Below are 23212 nucleotides of genomic sequence, written 5' to 3'. Positions count from 1 at the left end.
GTCTGTAGACCAGACAAAAAGAGAGGCGTTCTTATGCTGTGTAAAAGACCTATATACCATTGGTGTAATCTGCCCAGTTCCAAAACTAGAACGGGGCAGGGGTTTTACTCAAATCTGTTCGTGGTTCCCAAAAAAAGAGGGTACCTTCAGACCGATTTTAGATCTCAAATACCTAAACAAATTTCTCAGAGTCCCATCGTTCAAGATGGAGACCATTCGAAATATTTTACCAATGATCCAGGAGGTTCAATATATGACTACCGTGGATTTAAAGGTTTCTCAGGTTCGCCTTCCTGGACAAACACTACCAGTTTGTGGCACTCCCTTTCGGGTTGGCCACAGCTCCCAGAATTTTCACAAAGGTGCTAGGGTCCCTTCTGGCGTTTCTAAGGCTGCGGGGCATAGCAGTGGCGCCCTATCTGGATGACATTTTGATTCAGGCATCAACTTGCCAGCTAGCCAAATCTCACACGGACATCGTCTTGGCTTTTCTAAGAACTCACGGGTGGAAGGTGAATATACAAAAGAGTTCACTAGTTCCACTGACAAGAGTTCCATTCTTAGGAACTCTGATAGACTCGGTAGACATGAAAATATTTCTGACCGCGGTCAGAAAGTCAATAATCCTAACTACTTGCCGAGCACTTCAATCCATTCCTCGGCCATCAGTGGCGCAGTGTATGGAGGTCATCGGATTAATGGTAGCGGTAATGGACATCGTTCCATTTGCTCGCATTCATCTCAGACCACTGCAGCTGTGCATGCTCAGACAGTGGAATGGGGATTATGTGGATTTATCTCCTCAGATAACTCTGGATCTAGAGACCAGAGACTCTCTTCTTTGGTGGTTATCACAGGACCATCTGTCCCAGGGAATATGCTTCCGCAGGCCAGCATGGGTAATAGTGACGACGGATGCCAGCCTCCTGGGCTGGGGGGCAGTCTGGAATTCCCTGAAGGCGATATTCAATGCGCTTCAAGCGTGGCCTTGGCCAAATTCATAAGATTCCAGTCGGACAATATCACGACTGTAGCATATATCAATCATCAAGGGGGAACAAAGAGTTCTTTAGCGATGATATAGGTTTCCAAGATAATTCGATGGGCGGAGAATCACTCTTGCCATCTATCCGCAATCTATATCCCAGGAGTAGAGAACTGGGAAGCAGATTTTCTAAGTCGTCAGACTTTTCATCCGGGGGAGCGGGAGCTCCATCCGGAGGTGTTTGCGGCATTGATCCATCCATGGGGCACACCGGAATTGGATTTGATGGCATCTCGTCAGAATGCCAAACTTCCTTGTTACGGGTCCAGATCAAGGGATCCCCAAGCAGTACTGATAGATGCTCTAGCAGTACCTTGGTCGTTCAACCTGGTTTATGTGTTTCCTCCTTTTCCTCTCCTGCATCGTCTGATTGCCAGAATCAAACAGGAGAGGGCTTCGGTAGTCTTGATAGCGCCTGCGTGGCCACGCAGGACTTGGTATGCAGATCTAGTGGAAATGTCATCTCTGCCACCGTGGAAACTGCCACTGAGACAGGACCTTCTCATTCAAGGTCCGTTCCAACATCCAAATCTAAATTCTCTGCAGCTGACTGCCTGGAGATTGAACACTTGATTTTATCTAAGCAGGGATTCTCTGAGTCAGTTATTGATACCTTGATTCAGGCTCGGAAGCCTGTCACCAGGAAAATTTACCATAAGATATGGCGTAAATATCTTTATTGGTGTGAATCCAAGGGCTACTCATGGAGTAAGGTTAGGATTCCTAGTATTTTGTTCTTTCTCCAAGAAGGATTGGAGAAGGGATTATCGGCTAGTTCCTTAAAGGGACAAATTTCTGCTTTGTCAATCTTATTACACAAGCGTCTGGCGGATGTCCCAGATGGTCAGTCTTTTTGTCAGTCTTTAGTCAGAATCAAGCCTGTATTTAAACCTGTTGCTCGGCCATGGAGTTTGAATTTAGTTCTAAATGTTCTTCAAGGGGTTCCGTTTGAAACTATGCATTCCATAGATATTAAGCTTTTATCTTCTAAAGTCTTGTTTTTAGTTGCTATCTCTTCTGCTCGAAGAGTTTCTGAGCTTTCTGCATTACAATGTGATTCGCCTTATCTTATATTCCATTCCGATAAGGTGGTGTTGCGTACTAAACCTGGATTCCTTCCTAAGGTTGTTTCAAATAAGAATATTAATCAGGAAATTGTTGTTCCTTCTCTATGTCCTAATTCTTCTAAGAAGGAGCGTCTATTACATAATCTGGACGTGGTTCGTGTCTTGAAGTTTTACTTACAAGCGACCATGGATTTCCGTCAAACATCTTCTCTATTTGTTGTTTATTCTGGAAAGCGTAGGGGTCAAAAAGCTACGGCTACCTCTCTTTCTTTTTGGCTGAAAAGCATCATCCGTTTGACATACGAGACTGCTGGACAGCAGCCTCCTGAAAAGATTACAGCTCATTCTACTAGAGCGGTGGCTTCCACATGGGCTTTTAAAAACGATGCTTCTGTTGAACAGATTTGTAAGGCTGTGACTTGGTCCTCCCTTCATACTTTTTCCAAATTTTACAAATTTGATACTTTTGCTTCTTCTGAGGCTGTTTTTGGGAGAAAAGTTCTTCAAGCAGTGGTGCCTTCTGTTTAGGTATCTGTCTTGTCCCTCCCGTTCATCTGTGTCCTGTAGCTTTGGTATTGTATCTCACAAGTAAGGATGAATCCGTGGACTCGTCGTATCTAGTAGAAGAAAAGGAAATTTATTCTTACCTGATAAATTGATTTCTTCTACGATACGACGAGTCCACGGCCCTCCCTGTCATATTAGACAGATTATATTTTTATGTTCAAAACTTCAGTCACCTCTGCACCTTTTAGCTTTTCTTTTCTCTTCCTATACCTTTGGTCAAATGACTGGGCGTGGAGAGAAGGGAGGAGCTATATATACAGCTCTGCTGTGGCGCCCTTTGCCACTTCCTGTTAGCAGGAGGATAATATCCCACAAGTAAGGATGAATCCGTGGACTTGTATCGTAGAAGAAATCAATTTATCAGGTAAGCATAAATTTCCTTTTCTTTTGGCTATCTCTTCTGCTAGAAGAGTTTCTGAATTGCCTGCTCTCTTTTGTGAGTCTCCTTATCTGATTTTTCATACAGATAAAGCTGTTTTTCATGGCTTTTCGGAACATTAACGGCCTTATTGTCATTTGGTGCGATCTTTGGATTTGCACGCTATTTTATGACTTGGATGGTGCATCTCGTTACCAGGTGATGTTACATTGCTTTTTCACTTCCGTATGCTGACCGTGTGTCGACAGAGAGAGTCTGCTCATGGGTTGTCTGGTTCACAGGAGGTGGTGAGTGCCCCAGCCATTGGCGGTGTAAAGAAGGTGTCGGTTACCGTTTGTCATTTTTGTAATCTCATGATGGAGGATTCTAACATTTTAGACACGGATGTCTCCGATGCGGATGTCTCCGTTTCCTCCAGAAGTTACGGCATGGTTCCGCATGGCCATATCTGCAGCCTTGGCACATTTGTATCTCCCAAGTGAAATCTTTCTAAGATACTGTCCGTGTTCTGTCTACCAGGGCCCCCGCTGGGCAGGGGTTTGCCTGATTCAGTTCGGCCTCCTGGAGAAGCGGGGGCCTCTGAGGCTTTAGGGGCCCCAACCTTGGGGCCGGAGTTGTTTGTCGATCCGGCAAGGGATAATTTTGCCTTCCGCTATAGGTTGGCACGTTTTTGTGTCCTACTAAGACATATTTTGGCGTTGCTAGAGGATCCCAGTCCTAGTGGGCCGAGGGATTCGAGGCCTTAGATTCCAGATGGCAACCTGGATAGATGGTTGGGGATGAAGCTAATCTCCTTGTCTCAGTTTTTCTTTATTTTATGTATCGGTTCCAGTTCTGAGCTTGGGTGAAGGAGGCCCTCTGATCGGCTGGTCCGGTTGGGCATACCCTTTTTTTCCCTTGGGCGTTCACCCGCGGGTGTTGCCTTACTTTTAATTTAGATCCGTATAGGATGTATTTGATTTTAATTTGTATAAAGCTCATGGCTGATATAACTTTCGTTGAGAACGTTCTTTCTCTGGTACCGATACTTGCGATTTTGTTGTCGCATGGGCACTTCCTCAGAAGCTGCGCACTTTGGTTAAGTCAGAGGTTATGTTTCTAGTTCATATTATCGAGCCTTTGGGTCAATTTTTCTTGGATCTTAGACAGATCTGGGGTGCTTTTGTACCAGGCAGGTACTGGTCGGGCGCTGTCTACTTTTTTTTGGTTTCATGTCACCCTCGTGGTGCTGATTAGCCTGTCGGCTTTTAAAAAAAAAAAAAAAAGGTGTCTCTTAAGGCCTAGTGTTATGGATTCCGGACTCGGATCCTGCAACAAAGTTTGGGGCCTGGGGCGTAGATCCAACGCTTCTGGTAGGAAGGTTGTGTGCTCTGATAGGTTGTTTTTTTCTGGCGATATTGCTTGAGATGCATGACCAACTTTTTTTTTTTTTAGACCTCATCGTGGTTTCAAGGGTCCCTGGGGACTTGGAACCGCGGGCTTCCATTCCTTTGGATGTTTGGAGATGTGATTGATTTCCGAAGGTTTAGTATCTGAATAGTAGATGATTTACGTATTCACTTGTGGTATCTCCGGATGACGACTTTTGTAGCCTAGTCGCATTCCTTTTACGGTGGCGAAGTTTTCTTTCCTCCCGTCTTGGGTTAGGTCATTTGTTATAGATGAGTGGACATGTCCTTCATCTTTGTCTAAGTGTTTCGTTTGCTCTAGTGTGTGGAGTGCAAGGGTCTCCCTGCCGTTCTACCAGGAGCTGCAAGGCTACCGTTGTTATTCCATTTCAAGGATGTCGGGAGACCGATCCTGCAGGGATCTCTGGAGACTGTTGTCTTCTCCAGATAAAAACTGCCCCTTCTCATGCCATGGTCTTTTGATTCTCGGCTGCTACCTGTCAATATTATTGCAGATATAGCCTTTCGGGCTTGAGGGTAGGAGGTCTGGGGTCAGTTAGTCTTTTCGCCTGTCTGAGGTCAGGAAACTGACCATTTAGCCTTTCAGCATGGGGTCAGGTCGTCAGGCCTGTTTACATGGATTACCTTGTGATCCAAGGGTACTGGTGGCCCTTTCCTAAACCGGTCGGGAGTTCTTTTCAGATTCTTGAGTTTGTGGATGTTGCTAGGTACTTTACATCTAAGGACTTTAGATGGCGGAAGGCTCTGTCTGGGTGCGCTCCTAACCATAGGAGGCACCTTATGTGTTCCTCAGGGGCCTTCAGATCTTCGGATCGGTTCCGTTTTTTCGAGGACTCCAGCTTAGGACCATGTCTCTTGCCTGGAAAGGGTATGGACGGTTCTGCTTAATCATTGGGTTTGGTTCTCCCGCATGTCCCTTTGGAGGGGACGGGGGTTTTCTGACTCTTATGATATATTAATATCATCCTGAGTCTTTAGTTTGAGGTTTTCCGACGGGTCCTTACTTGTCTGCTGGGACATCTGATGCTTCCTAGTAGGCTCCAGTTGTTATCCCACTGGACTGACAATATTGGCAGAGGGTTGGCCTCTAGTAGGGCGTTTTCCGTTGTTTAATCTTCTTCTGACCTAGGGTGGGGAAGGGATTTTTAAGTGTTCTCCTTTGTTGGAGGTACCTCAGTATCTGTAAAGGGCATGTGGGTCCTTATTTTTCTTGCCTCATAGGATTTTTTCCTTCTCTTGCTTTCTCAGTATCATGGAATTGATGTCTTGTATCGGAATGCTGTAGGTCAGAGTGTTTCTTCCCTTATGGAAGGCTGCAGTGTAGGGGTCCTGGGACCCGAGCATGAGGTTCCTGTCCTGGTTCAGGGTAGCATGCTAATTTTGTAGTAGTGGTCAGAGTTCTACTCTGGGGCTTGATGCCTCGTAGATCCATCCTTTTTTCTTCCAAAAGTCTGAGACTCTTGTCTGTAAAAGGTCTTTCATTAGCCTTGGGGCTGGGACCGTTATCCTGGAAGGAAGGTCGTGGATCGGTCTGCTTTGCAGCATGGACCGTTTACTTTTATGAATCTGTCCTCCCCTTTGTTGGGGTGACTCTTAGTGCCCATCTCTCTACCGGCGGCGTCTGTTGCCGGGATGGATCGCTCCTTGGGTTCTGGGATTTTCTGGTTGGGAGCTGTTGTTGAGATTTTTCAGCACTTTTCAGTGGGATGAGTCCCATGATGGCTTAAGACGGCTTTGTTGCCTGTGGAAGGGTCATCACGAGTTTGCCATAGGTGGCTCTGTGCCCTCTTGGAGAGCTCTTTTTAAGCTGCTGGGACGGTTTCCTGTCTCTGCTTGTCTATGCTTAACCTGACGGGTCTTGTCTAGGTTACAAGGGGGAACTTGCAGGTTTTCTGGAACACCATAGTTCGTATGGTGCTGTGTCCGAGATTGAGGGGTGGCTTTCCGGTCGTCTTAGTGACGTTTTGTCCTGACTATGGACTTATCTTCTGGTCCTTGTCCTCCTAGGGAGTTTGTTCCCTGGACAGTGGTCCTGCAGCGACCTCAGGTTGCTCTAAGTTAATTGATCTTTTGGATATCTCATGGGCCTCTATTCTCCCTTTCGGGGGTAGCTAGAGAGTTTGACCAGTTTTTGATTTAAGTCAGTTTTGGATGGTCCTTCGAATCTCCTGGATTCCTCTACTCTCCCTCTCAGGGGTTGATAGAGATTTTTCGGGAGTTGAGTGCCGCAGGGCTGACTCCTCGGAGGCCTTATGCTCAGCAGACTCAGCAGGTCTGAGTGGTCTCTAGCACGACTTTGCAGGTTGTGTAACTAATGAGTGGTTACCCGGGCTCCAATTTTTCCCTTTTTTTCGTTATGTTTTTTTTTTTTTGTAGGCTGTCGGGTAATTTCAGGCTGTGGTGCCTTTCGAAGGAACCGCCTTTTTTGTACCCACCCTTGGTTTGCATTCAGTGTCCTCTAACTTGGGTATTGTTTTCCCAAAAGTAATGAATGCAGATGTGGACTCTTCCTGTTTAAGAAGAAAAACATAAATTATGCTTACCTGATAATTTGCTTTTCTCCTGACAGGAAGAGTCCACAGCTCCCGCCCACGCTTTATCTATGGGGCGGCAGTACATTTTTGTTCTTCTGGCACCTTTTTTCACCCTGATATTTCTCCTACTGTTCCTTGTTCCTTTGACAGAATGACTGGGGGATGAGGGAAGTGGGGGAGGTATTTGAAGCCTTTGGCTGGGGTGTCTTTGCCTCCTCCTGGTGGCCAGGTTCTAAATTCCCAAAAGTAATGAATGCAGCTGTGGACTCTTCCTGTCAGAATAAAATTTTTTTATCAGGTAAGCATAATTTATGTTTTTTATTCTTTAACTCCTTTTACACATCACTAACTTGGCTATACGTTAAACTAAGGTATAAGTGAGGTGGGAGGTGTGTTTGTGGGCATTTGAGGTTTGGGAAACTTTGCCCCCTCCTGGTGGGAATGTGTATCCCATACGTCACTAGCTCATGGACTCTTGCCACCATGAAAGAAATGAATTTATCAGATAAGTTATTACATAAGTTTGTTTTTTCTTTGTTCTCTTGGTATCTTTATTTGAAAAAGCACAAATGTAAGCTAAGCTTAGGAGCAGGCCCATATTTGGTTCAGTGCCTGGGTAGATAAATTAGAAAGTTGCATGCTCTATCTAAATCATGAAAGTTTAATTTTGACTAGACTGTCCCTTTAAAGTACAACTTACTGATGAACCGACGACCCCCCAAAAGGGTCTGTGATTGGTCTTGCAAACTCAATTAAGATGTTCACTGTATTAAAAACTGTGTGTAAATAAGTAGTACAAGTGGGATTTGGGGCTCTATTTATCAATCATTTGGGGAATTCTCCTTTCTGTTCTTCTATCAGTTCTCCACAGCTCTCCTTAGGAGAAGCGCACATGTGCGCCCATATTTATCATAAAAATGTTGTTTTTTTCTCCATGGGAGAGCTGAGGAGAGCTGGGGAGAACTAATGATAAATTTCTCCATTCAGATTAGTATCTTCTCCTTATTTATCACTAAAAATAAGCAACTATTCTCCATGTCGGTCATATATAAACCAATAGAAATCTTTATACAGCCTTCCTAGTAGCTTTGTTAACGCCCCGCTTCAGCAAACTTTCATATAAGAAATTAGATCTACATTTTCATTGTTTTAGTGCTTCAATTTTAGTGCTTTTTTATATCTTATTTTTATGCCCCAATAGATATAATTTTTGTGCTCTGTTATATATTATTTTGGTGCTCCATTATATATTTTTTTTTACTCCATCATAAATTATTATTGTACTCCAATAACCATTATTATTGTGCTTGGTTATACATAATTTTTGCACCTTCTAGGGCCCTTTTTTGTGTGTAACTGCTTCTACAACTGGTAGAGAATAGATTTCTAATGCTGTTCTCCACTTTAGCTGTGGAGAACTTTAAGGTAGGAACTTGCAGGAGAACTTTCAGTCTTCCACAGGAGAATATAAATGATAAATTTGTAACGAGGAGAATTATGAGGAGAACTATATGAAATACGACTAAAAAGATCTAATTTAACCCTTTTTTTGGAGAACATGTTCTCCAAGGAGAGTTAGAACAGAGTAGGATAATTTTACAGTCGAACTTGCCCAATTTTAGGAGTATTTTTGAATGATAAATAGGGGAATTATTTCTCATGAGAACTTTTAGGAGAAAATATAGGAGAATTGGAATGATAAATAGAGCCCTATATGTGCTCATTTACACACTATAAGAAGTGGAGCAGAAACTGTGAGGTAAGAGGTGTTATGTTTTAATTATGTAAATGATGACTTAAGCATCTTATTTGAATACAACTTTTTCATATTTAAGCACATGAAAATGAGTTTCCTTGATCAAGGATCGCACTTGATTGAAGTATACATGGCTATTTTGCTAATGATAATTATTGTTATAAGTGTTTTACATCACTGCTAATGATCAGCCTACATTGCCTTCTCGTGTTATTTTACAAACCTAGCTCATGGTGGGCACTGATTTGCAGCTCTGAATCTAATAACCATCTGTCTTGTTGGTTTCTGGATTTTGATAGATATGAAGATACTTGGGCTGCCCTGCATAGAGGAGCTAAAGAGGCGGCTAAAGCTGGAGAGGTAAATACTTCACTCTTTGGAATGCTTTACAATATGTTTATCTAAATTACTGTACTTGAATTGTTGCCTAGTGCTCACCTTTTTTAATTTTTTTGTTTTTGCTGATCTTCAAAATATTATGGCCCAATTCAAATGATGTTATATCCTTTAAGGAGAAGAAATACTGTATTAGCACACGGTGTATTATATACTATATACATATTAATTAATTCATATTGTGATAAAGCTGGCTACACCTGCATGAAATCAATTTTTAGGTGCTGTGACACCGTGCACTTAAAGTGATGGTAAACTTTACATGTTTTAAAATCAGTTCCGGAATCAAAGTGATATTTTAGAGGGACTTTAATCACTTATAATAAAGATGCGCTGTATCTAGTTGTGCCATTCTAATACCCCACACCCCGGCCGCCCACTTCAAAACTCATCATTTATTTTAATCTGCCCTCTAGCACCGATTAGAGAACAGTTCAAACCGTTAGCTCTCACAAGAAAGAGTTTTGAAGTGAGTGGTCAGAACGCGGGGCATTAGAATGGCACAACTAGATAAAAAAATAATTTACAGCGCATCTTTAGACGGGATCAATTAAATTCTCAATAAACTATCAATTAGATTCCGGACCTGATTTTTAAAACATGAAAAGTTTACCATCACTTTAAAGGACCACTAAATACAGTAGAATAAAATTGACAAATACACCATAAAAAGACAATGAAGTAGCACTTACTTTGAATTTTATCTCCCCCTGTATCAAGTGACCACAATTAGCCAATCACAAAATGCATATACGTCTATACTGTGCACTTTTGAACATCCTCAGTTGGAGGTGGAGCCACAGAAAATATAAAACAACTGTGCACATTTTGATAATGAAGTATATTGGAAAGGTGTTTTTTTTTTTTTTTTTTTTTTTTTTAAATTGCCTACATTATCTGAATCATGAAACTTGACTTTAGTGGACTAAATACTACCCCCGAAAGGGAGAATAGAGGCCCATGAGATATCCAAAAGATCAATTAACTTAGAGCAACCTGAGGTCGCTGCAGGACCACTGTCCAGGGAACAAACTCCCTAGGAGGACAAGGACCAGAAGATAAGTCCATAGTCAGGAGAAAACGTCACTAAGATGACCGGAAGGCCACCCCTCAATCCCGGACACAGCACCATACGAACTATGGTGCTCCAGAAAACCTGCAAGTTCCCCCTTGTAACCTAGACAAGACCCGTCAGGTTAAGCATAGACAAGCAGAGACAGGAAACCGTCCCAGCAGCTTAAAAAGAGCTCTCCAAGAGGGCACAGAGCCACCTATGGCAAACTCGTGATGACCCTTCCACAGGCAACAAAGCCGTCTTAAGCCATCGTGGGACTCATCCCACTGAAAAGTGCTGAAAAATCTCAACAACAGCTCCCAACCAGAAAATCCCAGAACCCAAGGAGCGATCCATCCCGGCAACAGCCGCCGCCGGTAGAGAGATGGGCAAACACTTAAAAAACCCCCAAAAAAAACACGTTTTAAAAACTTTAGTACTCCACTACTTAATGTTCGACTGAGTAATATGCAAAATAAGTATATATAGCACTTATACTATGTAAAAAATATACACTTTAAATAGAGAGATAAAATGATTTCCTTTTTAAGTCCGTGATTTGGACAAGTCATCTTCATTGACCCATCATGAGACCCAGCCTATGCTTCATCTAACAATCTCTAGCTCTTTAGAAAAGCAGAGTACGGACTGGAAGCCAATGTCAAAAAGCAATACTTGATCAAGATATACCTAAAATAGTCCAAAACATTTTAACCTGAGCAAACATACCCAACATAACCACAAGATGGAGCTGCTTAATAAAATTTGAAGGGAAGCAGGAAAATGTTTCACACCACAATACAAAAACAAAATCTCTTAAAAGAATAAATACAATCATGAATTTCTAAAGTTTTTAAAACGTGTTTTTTTTTTTTTTTTTTTAATGTGTTTGCTGAATTATTCCGCAGCTGGGGATAGATTTATTTTTTTTCTAATTTCCCAGTTAGTCAATGTGTCCCTCTCAAATAGGGATAGTTAGTAGGTCTGCAATGGTAAGAGATACATTATGGATTTCATGATAACATTAAATGGATATTAAGCTGTACTTATAAACCCATTAGAATGCACACAACTCTAGCAAGCTTGTGAAGAAATGCACATAACGCGTGTGTGGCTTCAAAAGCATAAATACTGCATTTAACCCTTTCAGGACTGAGCCATCACACACCACTGTACTGAAACCGTTTGTCTGTTCGCACTTAAAAAATAAATAAAAAAAATCCTTAAAGGGACATGAAACCCAATTTTTTTTCTTCCATGATTTAGAAAGAGCATACAATTATAAACAACTTTCTAATTTACTTCTATTATCTAATTTGCTTCATTCTCTTGATATTCTTTGCTGAAAAGCATATCTACCTATGCTTAGTAGCTGCTGATTGGTAGCTGCACATAGATGCCTCCTGTGATTGGCTCACCACATGCATTGCTATTTCTTAATTAAAGGATATCTAAAGAATGAAGCAAATTAGATAATAGAAGTAAATTGGAATGTTGTTTAAAATTGTATTCTCTACCTTAATCATGAAATATTTTTTTGGGTATAGTGTCCCTTTAACTTTGTACCATTTTCCAATTTTTTTTTAATTTTATTTTTTTCTTCCAAAAATGAGTGGGAATAAAAAATCAAGCTATAGCAAATATTCGATGCATTTTAAACCATTATGATTTTGCAGATAGGTGAGCACTTATTTTGAAAATGTATGCTTCTTCCTGCCCCTGTACAAACTCGCTTAGCTTAGTAAAAATGAGTTAAAAACAAACCTAAAATACACACAGAATGGTCATATGAAGAATTTTGCTTGTTATTTGGATACTTGCAGTTTTTAAAAAGAAACTAAGATCTATAAGCCCTGACATCAGCGGAATAGCAACTGGTTGCTTTGAGGTGAAGGTTATTGCTATGGCAGTCACCAGAACTGCTAAAATCAGATCAATGCTAGGAGATAATGACAATCACCTGGCACTGACACAGGATCACTCTTTTGAAAAGATAAGTATTGCTTCATTCAAATAAGGATTTCACATCCCTCTATATGGGGGGATAGCCCACCCTACTGATTTTGTTCTGTTTTCTAAAGTCTGTATCAGTAAAACACCTTTTAGCCACCTGACAAAAACCTCTCATTTGAACAAGGGGCTTCTCATCTTACAAAAGTGGTGTCTTTATCTTTATTTAATTTTTAATACATTTTTATTAGCGTACTCGGTGCTCTGAAAGGGACCCTAAACACCACCTAGCAGACAAATTACTGCTATTCAAATAACATCAACCTACAACCTAGAGGGGTATGTGAATACCTTGTTTCATATGAGCTGCATTATTCATTGCAAAATGCTTTTCAAATATGAGTATATTTCTCCAACATTGGTGTGTCCGGTCCACGGCGTCATCCTTACTTGTGGGGATATTCTCTTCCCCAACAGGAAATGGCAAAGAGTCCCAGCAAAGCTGGCCATATAGTCCCTCCTAGGGTCCGCCCACCCCAGTCATTCTCTTTGCCGTTGCACAGGCAACATCTCCACGGAGATGGTTAAGAGTTTTTTGGTGTTTAAATGTAGTTTTATTCTTCTATCAAGTGTTTGTTATTTTAAAATAGTGCTGGTATGTACTATTTACTCTGAAACAGAAAAGGATGAAGATTTCTGTTTGTGAGAGGAAGATGATTTTAGCAGACAGTAACTAAAATCGATTGCTGTTTCCACATAGGACTGTTGAGATGAAGTAACTTCAGTTGGGGGAAACAGTTAGCAGACTTTTCTGCTTAAGGTATGACTAGCCATATTTCTAACAAGACTGTGTAATGCTGGAAGGCTGTCATTTCCCCTCATGGGGACCGGTACGCCATTTTCTTAGTCAAACATTCAGGGTCCATTCGAACATCCAAATCTGGTCTCCCTCCAGCTGACGGCTTGGAGATTGAACGCTTGATTCTATCGAAGCGTGGGTTTTCAGATTCTGTGATAGATACTCTGGTTCAGGCCAGAAACCTGTAACTAGAAAAATTTACCATAAAATATGGAAAAAATATATCTGTTGGTGTGAATCCAAAGGATTCCCATGGAATAAGATAAAAATTCCTAAGATTCTCTCCTTTCTACAAGAAGGTTTGGAGAAAGGATTATCTGCAAGTTCTCTAAAGGGACAGATCTCTGCTTTATCTGTCTTACTACACAAAAGACTGGCAGCTGTGCCAGATGTTCAAGCATTTGTTCAGGCTCTGGTTAGGATCAAGCCTGTTTACAGACCTTTGACTCCTCCCTGGAGTCTAAATCTAGTTCTTTCAGTTCTTCAAGGGGTTTCGTTTGAACCTTTACATTCCATAGATATTAAGTTACTATCTTGGAAAGTTTTGTTTTTAGTTGCAATTTCTTCTGCTAGAAGAGTTTCAGAGTTATCTGCTCTGCAGTGTTCTCCGCCCTATCTGGTGTTCCATGCAGATAAGGTGGTTTTGCGTACTAAGCCTGGTTTTCTTCCTAAAGTTGTTTCTAACAAAAATATTAACCAGGAGATAGTTGTACCTTCTTTGTGTCCGAATCCAGTTTCAAAGAAGGAACGTTTGTTACACAATTTGGACGTTGTCCGTGCTCTAAAATTCTATTTAGAGGCTACTAAAGATTTCAGACAAACATCCTCCTTGTTTGTTGTTTATTCTGGTAAAAGGAGAGGTCAAAAAGCGACTTCTACCTCTCTTTCCTTTTGGCTTAAAAGCATCATCCGATTGGCTTATGAGACTGCCGGACGGCAGCCTCCTGAAAGAATCACAGCTCACTCCACTAGGGCTGTGGCTTCCACATGGGCCTTCAAGAACGAGGCTTCTGTTGACCAGATATGTAAGGCAGCGACTTGGTCTTCACTGCACACTTTTGCCAAATTTTACAAATTTGATACTTTTGCTTCTTCGGAGGCTATTTTTGGGAGAAAGGTTTTGCAAGCTGTGGCGCCTTCCGTTTAGGTAACCTGATTTGCTCCCTCCCTTCATCCGTGTCCTAAAGCTTTGGTATTGGTTCCCACAAGTAAGGATGACGAGGTGGACCGGACACACCAATGTTGGAGAAAACAGAATTTATGCTTACCTGATAAATTACTTTCTCCAACGGTGTGTCCGGTCCACGGCCCGCCCTGGTTTTTTAATCAGGTCTGATGAATTATTTTCTCTAACTACAGTCACCACGGTACTATATGGTTTCTCCTATATATATTTCCTCCTGTCCGTCGGTCGAATGACTGGGGTGGGCGGAGCCTAGGAGGGACTATATGGCCAGCTTTGCTGGGACTCTTTGCCATTTCCTGTTGGGGAAGAGAATATCCCCACAAGTAAGGATGACGCCCTGGACCGGACACACCGTTGGAGAAAGTAATTTATCAGGTAAGCATAAATTCTGTTTTTTATGTTTTCTCTTTTCATTGATTTCCTTTCCTTCAGAACAAAAGCACTTGTGCTAACCAATCACAGTTCTCTCTAACTGTTGATATCTGGTGAATTAATGAGAATTGTAGTTCATGCTCCGCTCTAGTTTGTTTTTTGTTTTTTTTAAAGGGACCATAAAGACTTTGAGATGGTAATACAAAATGATAAATTGTTTATATATAAAAAAACCTCAGCAATATACTTTCATTATTTATTTTGTCCCCTTTTCCTGTAATTCCATTCTGAAATTGTGAGCTTTTCAGTTCCTGTTAGAAATGGAATTGCAGAACACTTATATTCCACACAGCCATTGGCTGTGCACTCTTGCGAGCTATTTATAACTGTCCCTAATTGTCCACAGCAGAGAAGGTGACCTAAGTTACAACATGGCAGCTCCCATTGTTTTATAGACATTAAAACTTTACACTTATTTTGTCAATGTTTAAATAGGTAATAAAAACTTAAAAAAATACATCTACATCTTAGGTTAAACTTTTCTTTGAATGCATCATTCTATCTAACATTTATTTAGTGTTAATGTCCCTTCAAATAGGTTTTAGCACTGATTCTGTTCACTCAACTAATTTATAATTGATTAAACAGTTTTGTTGAAACAAACCTTCTTGAACCCTTTTCTAACACACCATCTATAGGTGCTAAATGGCATTCTAGTAAGTTATTGTGCACACATATTACTAATTTATGTCCTGCAATAATATCTGTAGTTAAACCATGTATTATGCTTACTACAATTGCAATCAATCATTTGTTTTTCATCAACAGAAACATTGATATTCCACTTAAACAAAATACACAGCCAAAAGACTTGGGGTAGGGGGGTAGTTGATGCTAGTGCATGTTTAATAAAAATAAAATTGAGGCCTAGCCTTTCTGAGTGTAATGGAAAAAGCAACATTTTCAGTTATTTTACAGCATCAAGAAGCAAAATAAATAAAGAATGTATACTGCAAAGTTGTTTTGTTTTTATTAATTTTATGGGATATTCAATTTTTAGTTTAATGTTCTTTTTTAAATGGACATTTACAAATATCCAGGAATATTTAGCAGGAACTGTAAAAAAGTTATTTTAAAATTAATATTATTTCTGGCCACTTTGAAATGGCTGCCGAGCTCCGCCCACTGATGACATTAAATTCTGGGCTGCATATGGCGTCCAATCACAAAAGGCTCACCAGTTCGATACAATAGACTGTCAATGCTATTCAGTAGAGTGCCTAGATGCAGCCCAGATCGTGATGTCATCAGTGGGCAGAGCTTGGCAGTCATTTGAAAGTGGCCAGAAACAATATTCATTTTAAAATAATTTTTTTACCTTTCCTGCTGCATTATATAGAAAGGGTGCAGGAGCCTATTTGCAGCTTAATCTTATGTAAGACTTTAAGATGACTGAGGTGTAGACTGTCCCTTTTTAATATTGGAGAATAGGATAACATAGTAGAAAATGACTCCAATATCCATAACCACATATATGTGCTTTTTTATTTGTGTATGTAAATGATTTGGAAGCCATATAGTGCCCAGAACCCCTTTTACAAACTGTGCTATGTTTTTCAGCAAGTGGACACTGAAGTTGTGATGCTTTCAGCTCATTGGGAGAAAAAAAGAAATGGTCTTGTTGAGCTTCAGGAACAGCTTCAGCAGATACCTGTATTCTTAGCAGATCTCGAGAGTGTGACAGCCAGATTGGGTGAGTCTTGTATACACGTTTGTATTTATATGTACTACATTCATTTGTATATTTTCATTACAATTTTATATCCAGTGTAACCGGTATTGCATTTTTTAATGAATTCAGCTAGTTTTGACGAGCATCAGATATCATGTGTATGTTGCTTAACGACAAAGCTCCAACTCATCTTTCAGCCATGCATCTCTATAAATATTTGGCCAACCTGGCTGCCACATGGAAACGTCTATTTAAATGCATATTGTACATTTTTTTTCATTGTTCCATCTAAAATGTTTTAAGAGAAACTGACATTCCTGGGCTAAATGAGCAAAACTTTCTTTTTTAAGCCTTGTGTTGGCAAGTCCCTGTTAACCAATGCGTTTGAGGGAGCTGTCACCATTGAGCAATTTATAATGCTGTACAGTTGTGTACAAATATGCATTTTATTTTAAAGTAAAGGCACATTCTAATACCTAAATTTATATAATCCAGTCCATTAGAGCACTTCCTTTTTGCATTACTGTCCCTAACTGTGTTTACCCCCCCCTCAAAATTGATTAAACACATAGGTAAAGTCCTTCTTGGAATCCGCAAAGCATTGTAGCTCCCACGACAGTTGAGCCAATCAGAAGCAGCTGTCTCATGACTAGCCAGTCATTGGCCTTATTCTGATTGGGAGATACAGTGCGGTTCCCAAGTGGGATGTGTTTAACTCCACAAAGTACTTAAATATTAATGCAAAAACAACATACTGTAACAAATTAGAGCATATCATTTTTGCAATAAGTCCTATCTTACTTGAATCTTTTTTTTTTGTTTTCAAACAGAACAATTTTTAACCTATTGAAATATTAGTATTTCCATATGTGACACAATGATTTGGGTGTCTCTAGAGGAACCACTCATAGAAGTCAGTTATTCAAACGCAGCCACAAGGGGAGGCAAATATGTTTTGCATAGAAATAAATAACAGGACATGTTGGCTGCACTTGCACCCTCTGGAGTCATTAGATTTTTATGAAAACAACATTTGGTCACATAAAAAAAAAAAAAAAGTACTTCTTAATATGTAAAGTTTTTAAACCTCTTTTCTGTGCATTATATAAAACCTGGTACTTTATTTTTATTTTTACGTTTTATTTAGATATATGTAGAAAAAAATATTTTTCCATCAAAGTCTTTGCTTAAGGTTTATAAGCTTGTATTTCCAATAAGGACACAGGAGACGCTTGATATAGCATTTATTAGTTGTGCTTTAGCTAAACTTCAGGAAAATTGTGACCGCAATTAAAATATTTGACTTCATTTTGTTAAATTAAGATTTTATTTTTTGTGACGTAAAAATAATTAGCTAATTATGTAGCAGACTTTTTTTTTTTCTCTTCTAATGGAGTTTTGTTACCCAAAATGCTTTAATTATTAGCAGTTTTTAAATAACCAACATCCAGCTATATCTGCTATGGATGAGTTTTAACTCTGTTCTGTCACAAAATAAAACATTTGATAGATGAAAATAATTAGCTATTTGTTCATGTAATGTAGGCTGTATTCTCATTGTGTTTTATTTCCTCTAGGTCTCTTGCATATAGTGGCATGCACCTCTATCTAAGATACGTTTCTGCAATTCTATTTTGACTTCTGGGGAAAACTATAATGTGACAAAATATATTTGGGACCCATATTGACTATACGTTTGTATTAATATTATCTTATAGTAGTTTTTAAAATAGTATTAAAGTGAATGTAAATTTTGATGCTAAAGTGCACGGTTTATAAAGATTCGATTAAAAACGGGCACTTTAATTGATAAAAATTTACATTTCACTTGTGTTGTGAAAATACTTACCTTTTAATGTTGACAGCTTCTCTAGCTTCCTCCGCCCGTCGCAAAGCGTCTTCCTGGGTCTAAAATGAGGAATCCGGCTACCTCCAATCACGCCTTCGAATCAGACACTGATTCCCCCGGGGGGAAGCCGCGATTGGAGGATGACCGATCCATCATTTCTGACGTCAGAAATGGCTTTGCGACGACCGGGAGAAGCTGGAGCGGCTGTCAAGATTAAAAGGTATTTTTTTCACAACAACTGAAATGTAAATTTTGATGAATTAAAGTGCCCCTGTTTTTAATCAAATTTTTAAAAAACGGGCACCTTAGCATCAAAATTTACATTCACTTTGTGATCTTATTATGAATTTGCCTGGTGGTGGCAGTGTAATACTTTGCAATATTATGTATGTTATTTAAAATGAATGGTAAATTTTAGCATTTCAAAAACGCTAGGTTTTACCATCACTAAAAATAAAAAAGCTGATGAATAGGTACCTTTTCTTTCATGTAATTGGCAAGAGTCCATGAGCTAGTGACGTATGGGATATACAATCCTACCAGGAGGGGCAAAGTTTCCCAAACCTCAAAATGCCTATAAATACACCCCTCACCACACCCACAATTCAGTTTTTACAAATGTTGCCTCCTATGGAGGTGGTGAAGTAAGTTTGCGCTAAGATTTCTACGTTGATATGCGCTTCTCAGCATTGTTGAAGCCCGATTCCTCTCAGAGTACAGCGAATGTCAGAGGGACGTGAAGGGAGTATCACTTATTCAATACGATGATTTCCCTAACGGGGGTCTATTTCATAGGTTCTCTGTTATCGGTCGTAGAGATTCATCTTCTACCTCCCCTTTTCAGATCGACGATATACTCTCAATTTACCATTACCTCTGCTGATAACTGTTTCAGTACTGGTTTGGCTATCTGCTATATCTGGATGGGTGTCTTTTTGGTAAGTATGTTTTTATATTTGCCTTGAGTCAGGTTCATGTATTTCCTTCTGCAGACTGTCAGTTTCATATTTGGGGAATATAAACATTTTTTAAGAAATTTCTTACCTGGGGTTTAGTCTTTTTTTCAATTGACTACTTCTTGCAAGTGCGGGCGGTATTAGGCCCGCGGGTGCGCCAAATGCTAAACTCTGGCAATTCTATCTAAGAGGTCATCGACGCGGGGCATGTGATAGGCATCGGTTGTGGTTCTGTCATTGAGCTTACGGTAGTCAATGCAGAACCAGGTAGTACCATCTTTTATGGGGACCAGCACCACCGGGGAGGCCCAGGGACTGTTGGATGGTTCAACAACATCGAGGTCCAACATTCCTCGGAGCTCCCTGTGCATACTGTCTCTGACAGCTTCAGGTACTCTGTAAGCTGCCTGCCTCAGGAGAACTTGCCCCGGGGTTTCCACTCGGTGCCCAGCCACTGTGGTGTACCAGGGACATTGGAGAACATCTCCTGGCGGTCCTCTAGTAAATGCTGGACCTGCTGTCTCTGTCCAGCCGCATCTAGGATTATGTTGGCTACTCCTTGAGGGGTCTCATCCGGCCCAGGGAGCTCCAGCATGGGGAGGCTCTCCGAGTCTGCCACAGCCAGAGCACAGATAGTGGCTACATCTTGGGGTCTTTCTACATACTCCTTGAGCATGTTCACATGAAAGGTCATCGGAGCATTTTGCTATAAGGTAGGTGGTGTTATTCAATTGTTCCACCACCCAGTAGGGCCCATGCCAGGAAGCCTGTAACTTGTCCGTTTTGACAGGATTGAACCCTCTGCCCTACTGTGAGAATTCGGCTATGAGCGTTACGGTCGTACCACTGTTTCTGTTTCCTTTGAGCGCCCTGAAGGTTCTCCCGCACCATGGCAGTGAAGTCCTTCAGCCGATCCCTGAACTTCAGGACGTACTCTACAATGGAGGGTCCTTACTCCCCGGCTGATCCCTCCCAGTGGGCTCGCAACAAGTCTAGGGACCCCCTTATTTTCCGGCCATATAGCAGCTCAAAGGGTGAAAACCCGGTGGATTCCTGGGGCACCTCTCGGTAGGCAAAGAGGAGGTGCGGCAGGAATTTTTTCCAGTCTTTGTGAGTGGCCGAGAATGTCCGAAGCAATTGCTTCAGTGTCCCATTAAACCGTTCACAAAGCCCATTGGTCTGGGGGTGATATGGGGCACTGTTACAGGGGTTTTATCCCACACAGTTCCCATAACTTCTGGGTGATCTCCGCTGTAAACTGGGTCCCTTGGTCAGAGACCATTTCTCGAGGGAAGCCTACCCTGGTGAATACCCGGAGCAAAGCACCTGCCACCGTCTCCGCCTGGATATTCGCCAGAGGTATTGCCTTGGGATACTTAGTGGCATAGTCGACTACCGTGAGTATGTATTTTTTCCCAGAGGGGCTGGGTCGAGGTAGGGGCCCTACTATATCCACAGTGATTCTGCTAAAGGGTTCGTCAATAACGGGGAGAGGGTTAAGGGGTGCTTTCGTATAGTCCCCGGTCTTCCCTACTTTCTGACACACCACGCAGGTCTTACAATACTCCCTAATTTCTCTTGTGATTCTGGACCAGAAAAAGACCTGAGTAAGGCGGTGGTGTGTTTGGGAGTTGCCTAAATGCCCGGCCAAGGGGTTGTTGTGCCCTATTCGCAGCAGGTCGGACCGATATAGTTTCGGTACCACCAGCTGGCGTTTGGGCACTGGCCCTTTCTTTCTCCGGGAGACCCGATACAACAGACCGTTTTCCCATTGGAACTGTTCCTCCCTGGGGGTCAGTCCCTACTTGGTCTCGGAAGGGGGCAAGGGTCGGGTCGCTCAGGGTCTCTTGGGCAAATTCAGAGGACGAGGCCCAGGATAGTTGGTCGGGAAGGAGGGCAGGCTCCGGGGTTGGGCGTTTGGGGGTAAGGGTAGGGCGTCGGGGAAGGAGAGGAACCGGGGTGCGAGGTCTTACCTGGGTCCCCAGCTGCGGTGTGTTGGCTTGACGCTGTGCTTGCCTGCGGGTGGTCACTGGGCAGGTGTCCAGGGGAGTATCCCCCCCAAAAAGGTGGAGACAAGTAGGCAGAGGTAGTTTCCAAGTAGAACCTCTGCGGGAAGATCTGGCATAATGCCCACGTCCACAGTACAGGCTCCAGTGCCCCAAACCAGATGGACACAGGCCATAGGGATTTGTACAGTGGCACCTCCGGCCACTCGAACCGCAAGGGTTCTTCCAGCAGCGGTAAAAGCGGAGGCCAGATGAGGCTGGATCAGGGTGATGGTGGATCCGGTGTCCTGTAATCCCTGGGCCGCCTTTCCATTGACCCAAACGGTCTGGCAGTGGTGCTGGTGCATAAGCGTAGTGGGCAGCGGCTAGGTAGGTGCCCGCAGGAGAAACATCCCCGGGAGTCCCTGAATTTGGCCGGAGGGACAAAGGCCGGGCGTCCCGGGGGCTTAGTGGTAAGCGCTGGCGGTCGGACTACAACCGAAGCCGGGCGGGGAGTCGATTGTGGGGCAGAGCGAACTTGGCGGCGGGCATCTGCGTATTGATCGGCCAGGACGGCTGCCTGGTCTGCTGTGGTGGGCCGACGATCATGGACCCATTATTTAATTTCGACTGGAACATGGTTATAGAAATGCTCCAGTAGGAATAGCTGTGCCACTTCGGCCCCAGTAGTGGCCTTGCAGCCGGTTAGCCAGTAAGTCATCAACCGGATGAATTGGTGGGTCCATTCTGTGAAAGACTGTCCGTCCTGCTTCCTTAGTGCCCGGAATTTCTGCCGGTGGACCTCTGGCGTGAGCCCATATCGGGCAAGGATACGGTCTTTCACTTTGTTATAATCCTTTTGGTCCTCAGAAGGGGTAACGTGGAGAGCTGTCAAAGCCCACCCTGACAATTTACAGATCAGGACAGACAGTCTGTCGGCGTAGGCTACCCCCTGTAGTTTGCATTGGGTCTCAAAGACCTGAAGATAAGTCAATATCCTCCTCCTCCTTCTTTATAGGCTCAGAAGGCCCCATGGGGTAGCTTGGTCGGTCGGGGAGCCTGCATTCCATGGGCGGATGGAGCCCCTCCTATGGACTGTTGGATTTCTGCTAACTTGAGCTGGGTAACATCTGAGACTATCTTGGTGATGACCTTCTCTAGTGGCCGGGTGTCATACAACACCAACCGCCACTGCACTTCCCGATGTATATCAGACGTTGGTGTCCCCGGGGTGGATACTGTACTTGGTGCTGTAACGGATCGCTTATTGCCCTGGTCATCATCCGATCCACCGGCTGCCTGGTCCTCCCCCAGCATTTCTCTGGTGGGGGTAGTTCTGCTCCTGGTACCCGCAGTTTTCCCTCAAGTCTCCATTCAATAATACTTCTAGCTGGTGGTTTGAATGTCCCAGGAAGTTGGAAGTATCCCACCCCTGCCAGCCAATGTGACAGATATCCCGGCTACCCCGACTGGGTAGCTTTGACTAACGGGTCCTTCTTCCTCCCTGGTGACTCCAGCTATGTAGCCCAAGAAAATTATTCTAGCAGGAGCCCACCTAAATGACTAGACTAGCATTCAGGTGAAGTAAGAACTGCTTTATTTCAAAGAAAACACAGCTTTTATACATTTCCAACAGAAAAGGGGGGTAGTTATGGCCCTCAGCAGACCATCCTTTTATCCGGGTCTCTTCATCCAAAAGTGTTTGTGGAGATATTCAACCGGTGGGGGACCCCGGAGATAGATCTCATTGCGTCCTGTCTCAATATCAAGCTACCCAGATATGGGTCAAGGTCCAGGGATCCTCAGGCGGAGCTAATAGATGCATTAGCAGTGCCTTTGAGGTTCAGTCTAATTTTACCTTTTCCCGTCGTTCCCACTCCTTCCTCGTGTAGTGGCCCGCATCAAGCAGGAGCAGGCATCAGTGATACTGATTGCTCCATTGTGGCCGCAAAGGATGTGGTTCCTGGATCTGGTGGGGATGTCATCATCTCCTCCGTGGAAGTTACCTTGTCGCAGGGATCTGCTGGAACAAGGTCCTTTTTATTAATCAAAATCTAGGTTCTCTGAGGCTGACTGCATGGAGTTTGAACGCTTAGTCCTGGCCAAGAGAGGTTTT

At 42.4% G+C, this 23212-nt stretch overlaps 1 protein-coding gene across 1 annotated transcript in view; it reads left to right on the top strand.

Moving 5' to 3' along the window:
- The window catches only part of DTNBP1 (dystrobrevin binding protein 1), a 471889-nt gene that overhangs the window by 30214 nt on the left and 418463 nt on the right, over positions 1-23212 (top strand). Inside the window, exons 4-5 of the mRNA XM_053714763.1 lie at positions 9057-9117; positions 16195-16327. Coding sequence (XP_053570738.1) covers positions 9057-9117; positions 16195-16327 — 194 coding nt within the window. The remainder of the gene's footprint in view (positions 1-9056; positions 9118-16194; positions 16328-23212) is intronic.

Source organism: Bombina bombina, chromosome 5, assembly GCF_027579735.1.
Source record: "Bombina bombina isolate aBomBom1 chromosome 5, aBomBom1.pri, whole genome shotgun sequence".
NCBI classification, from domain to species: Eukaryota; Metazoa; Chordata; class Amphibia; order Anura; family Bombinatoridae; genus Bombina; species Bombina bombina.
The sequence above is the reverse complement of the archived record's forward strand: the minus strand, read 5'-3'. Positions and strand labels throughout refer to the sequence as shown.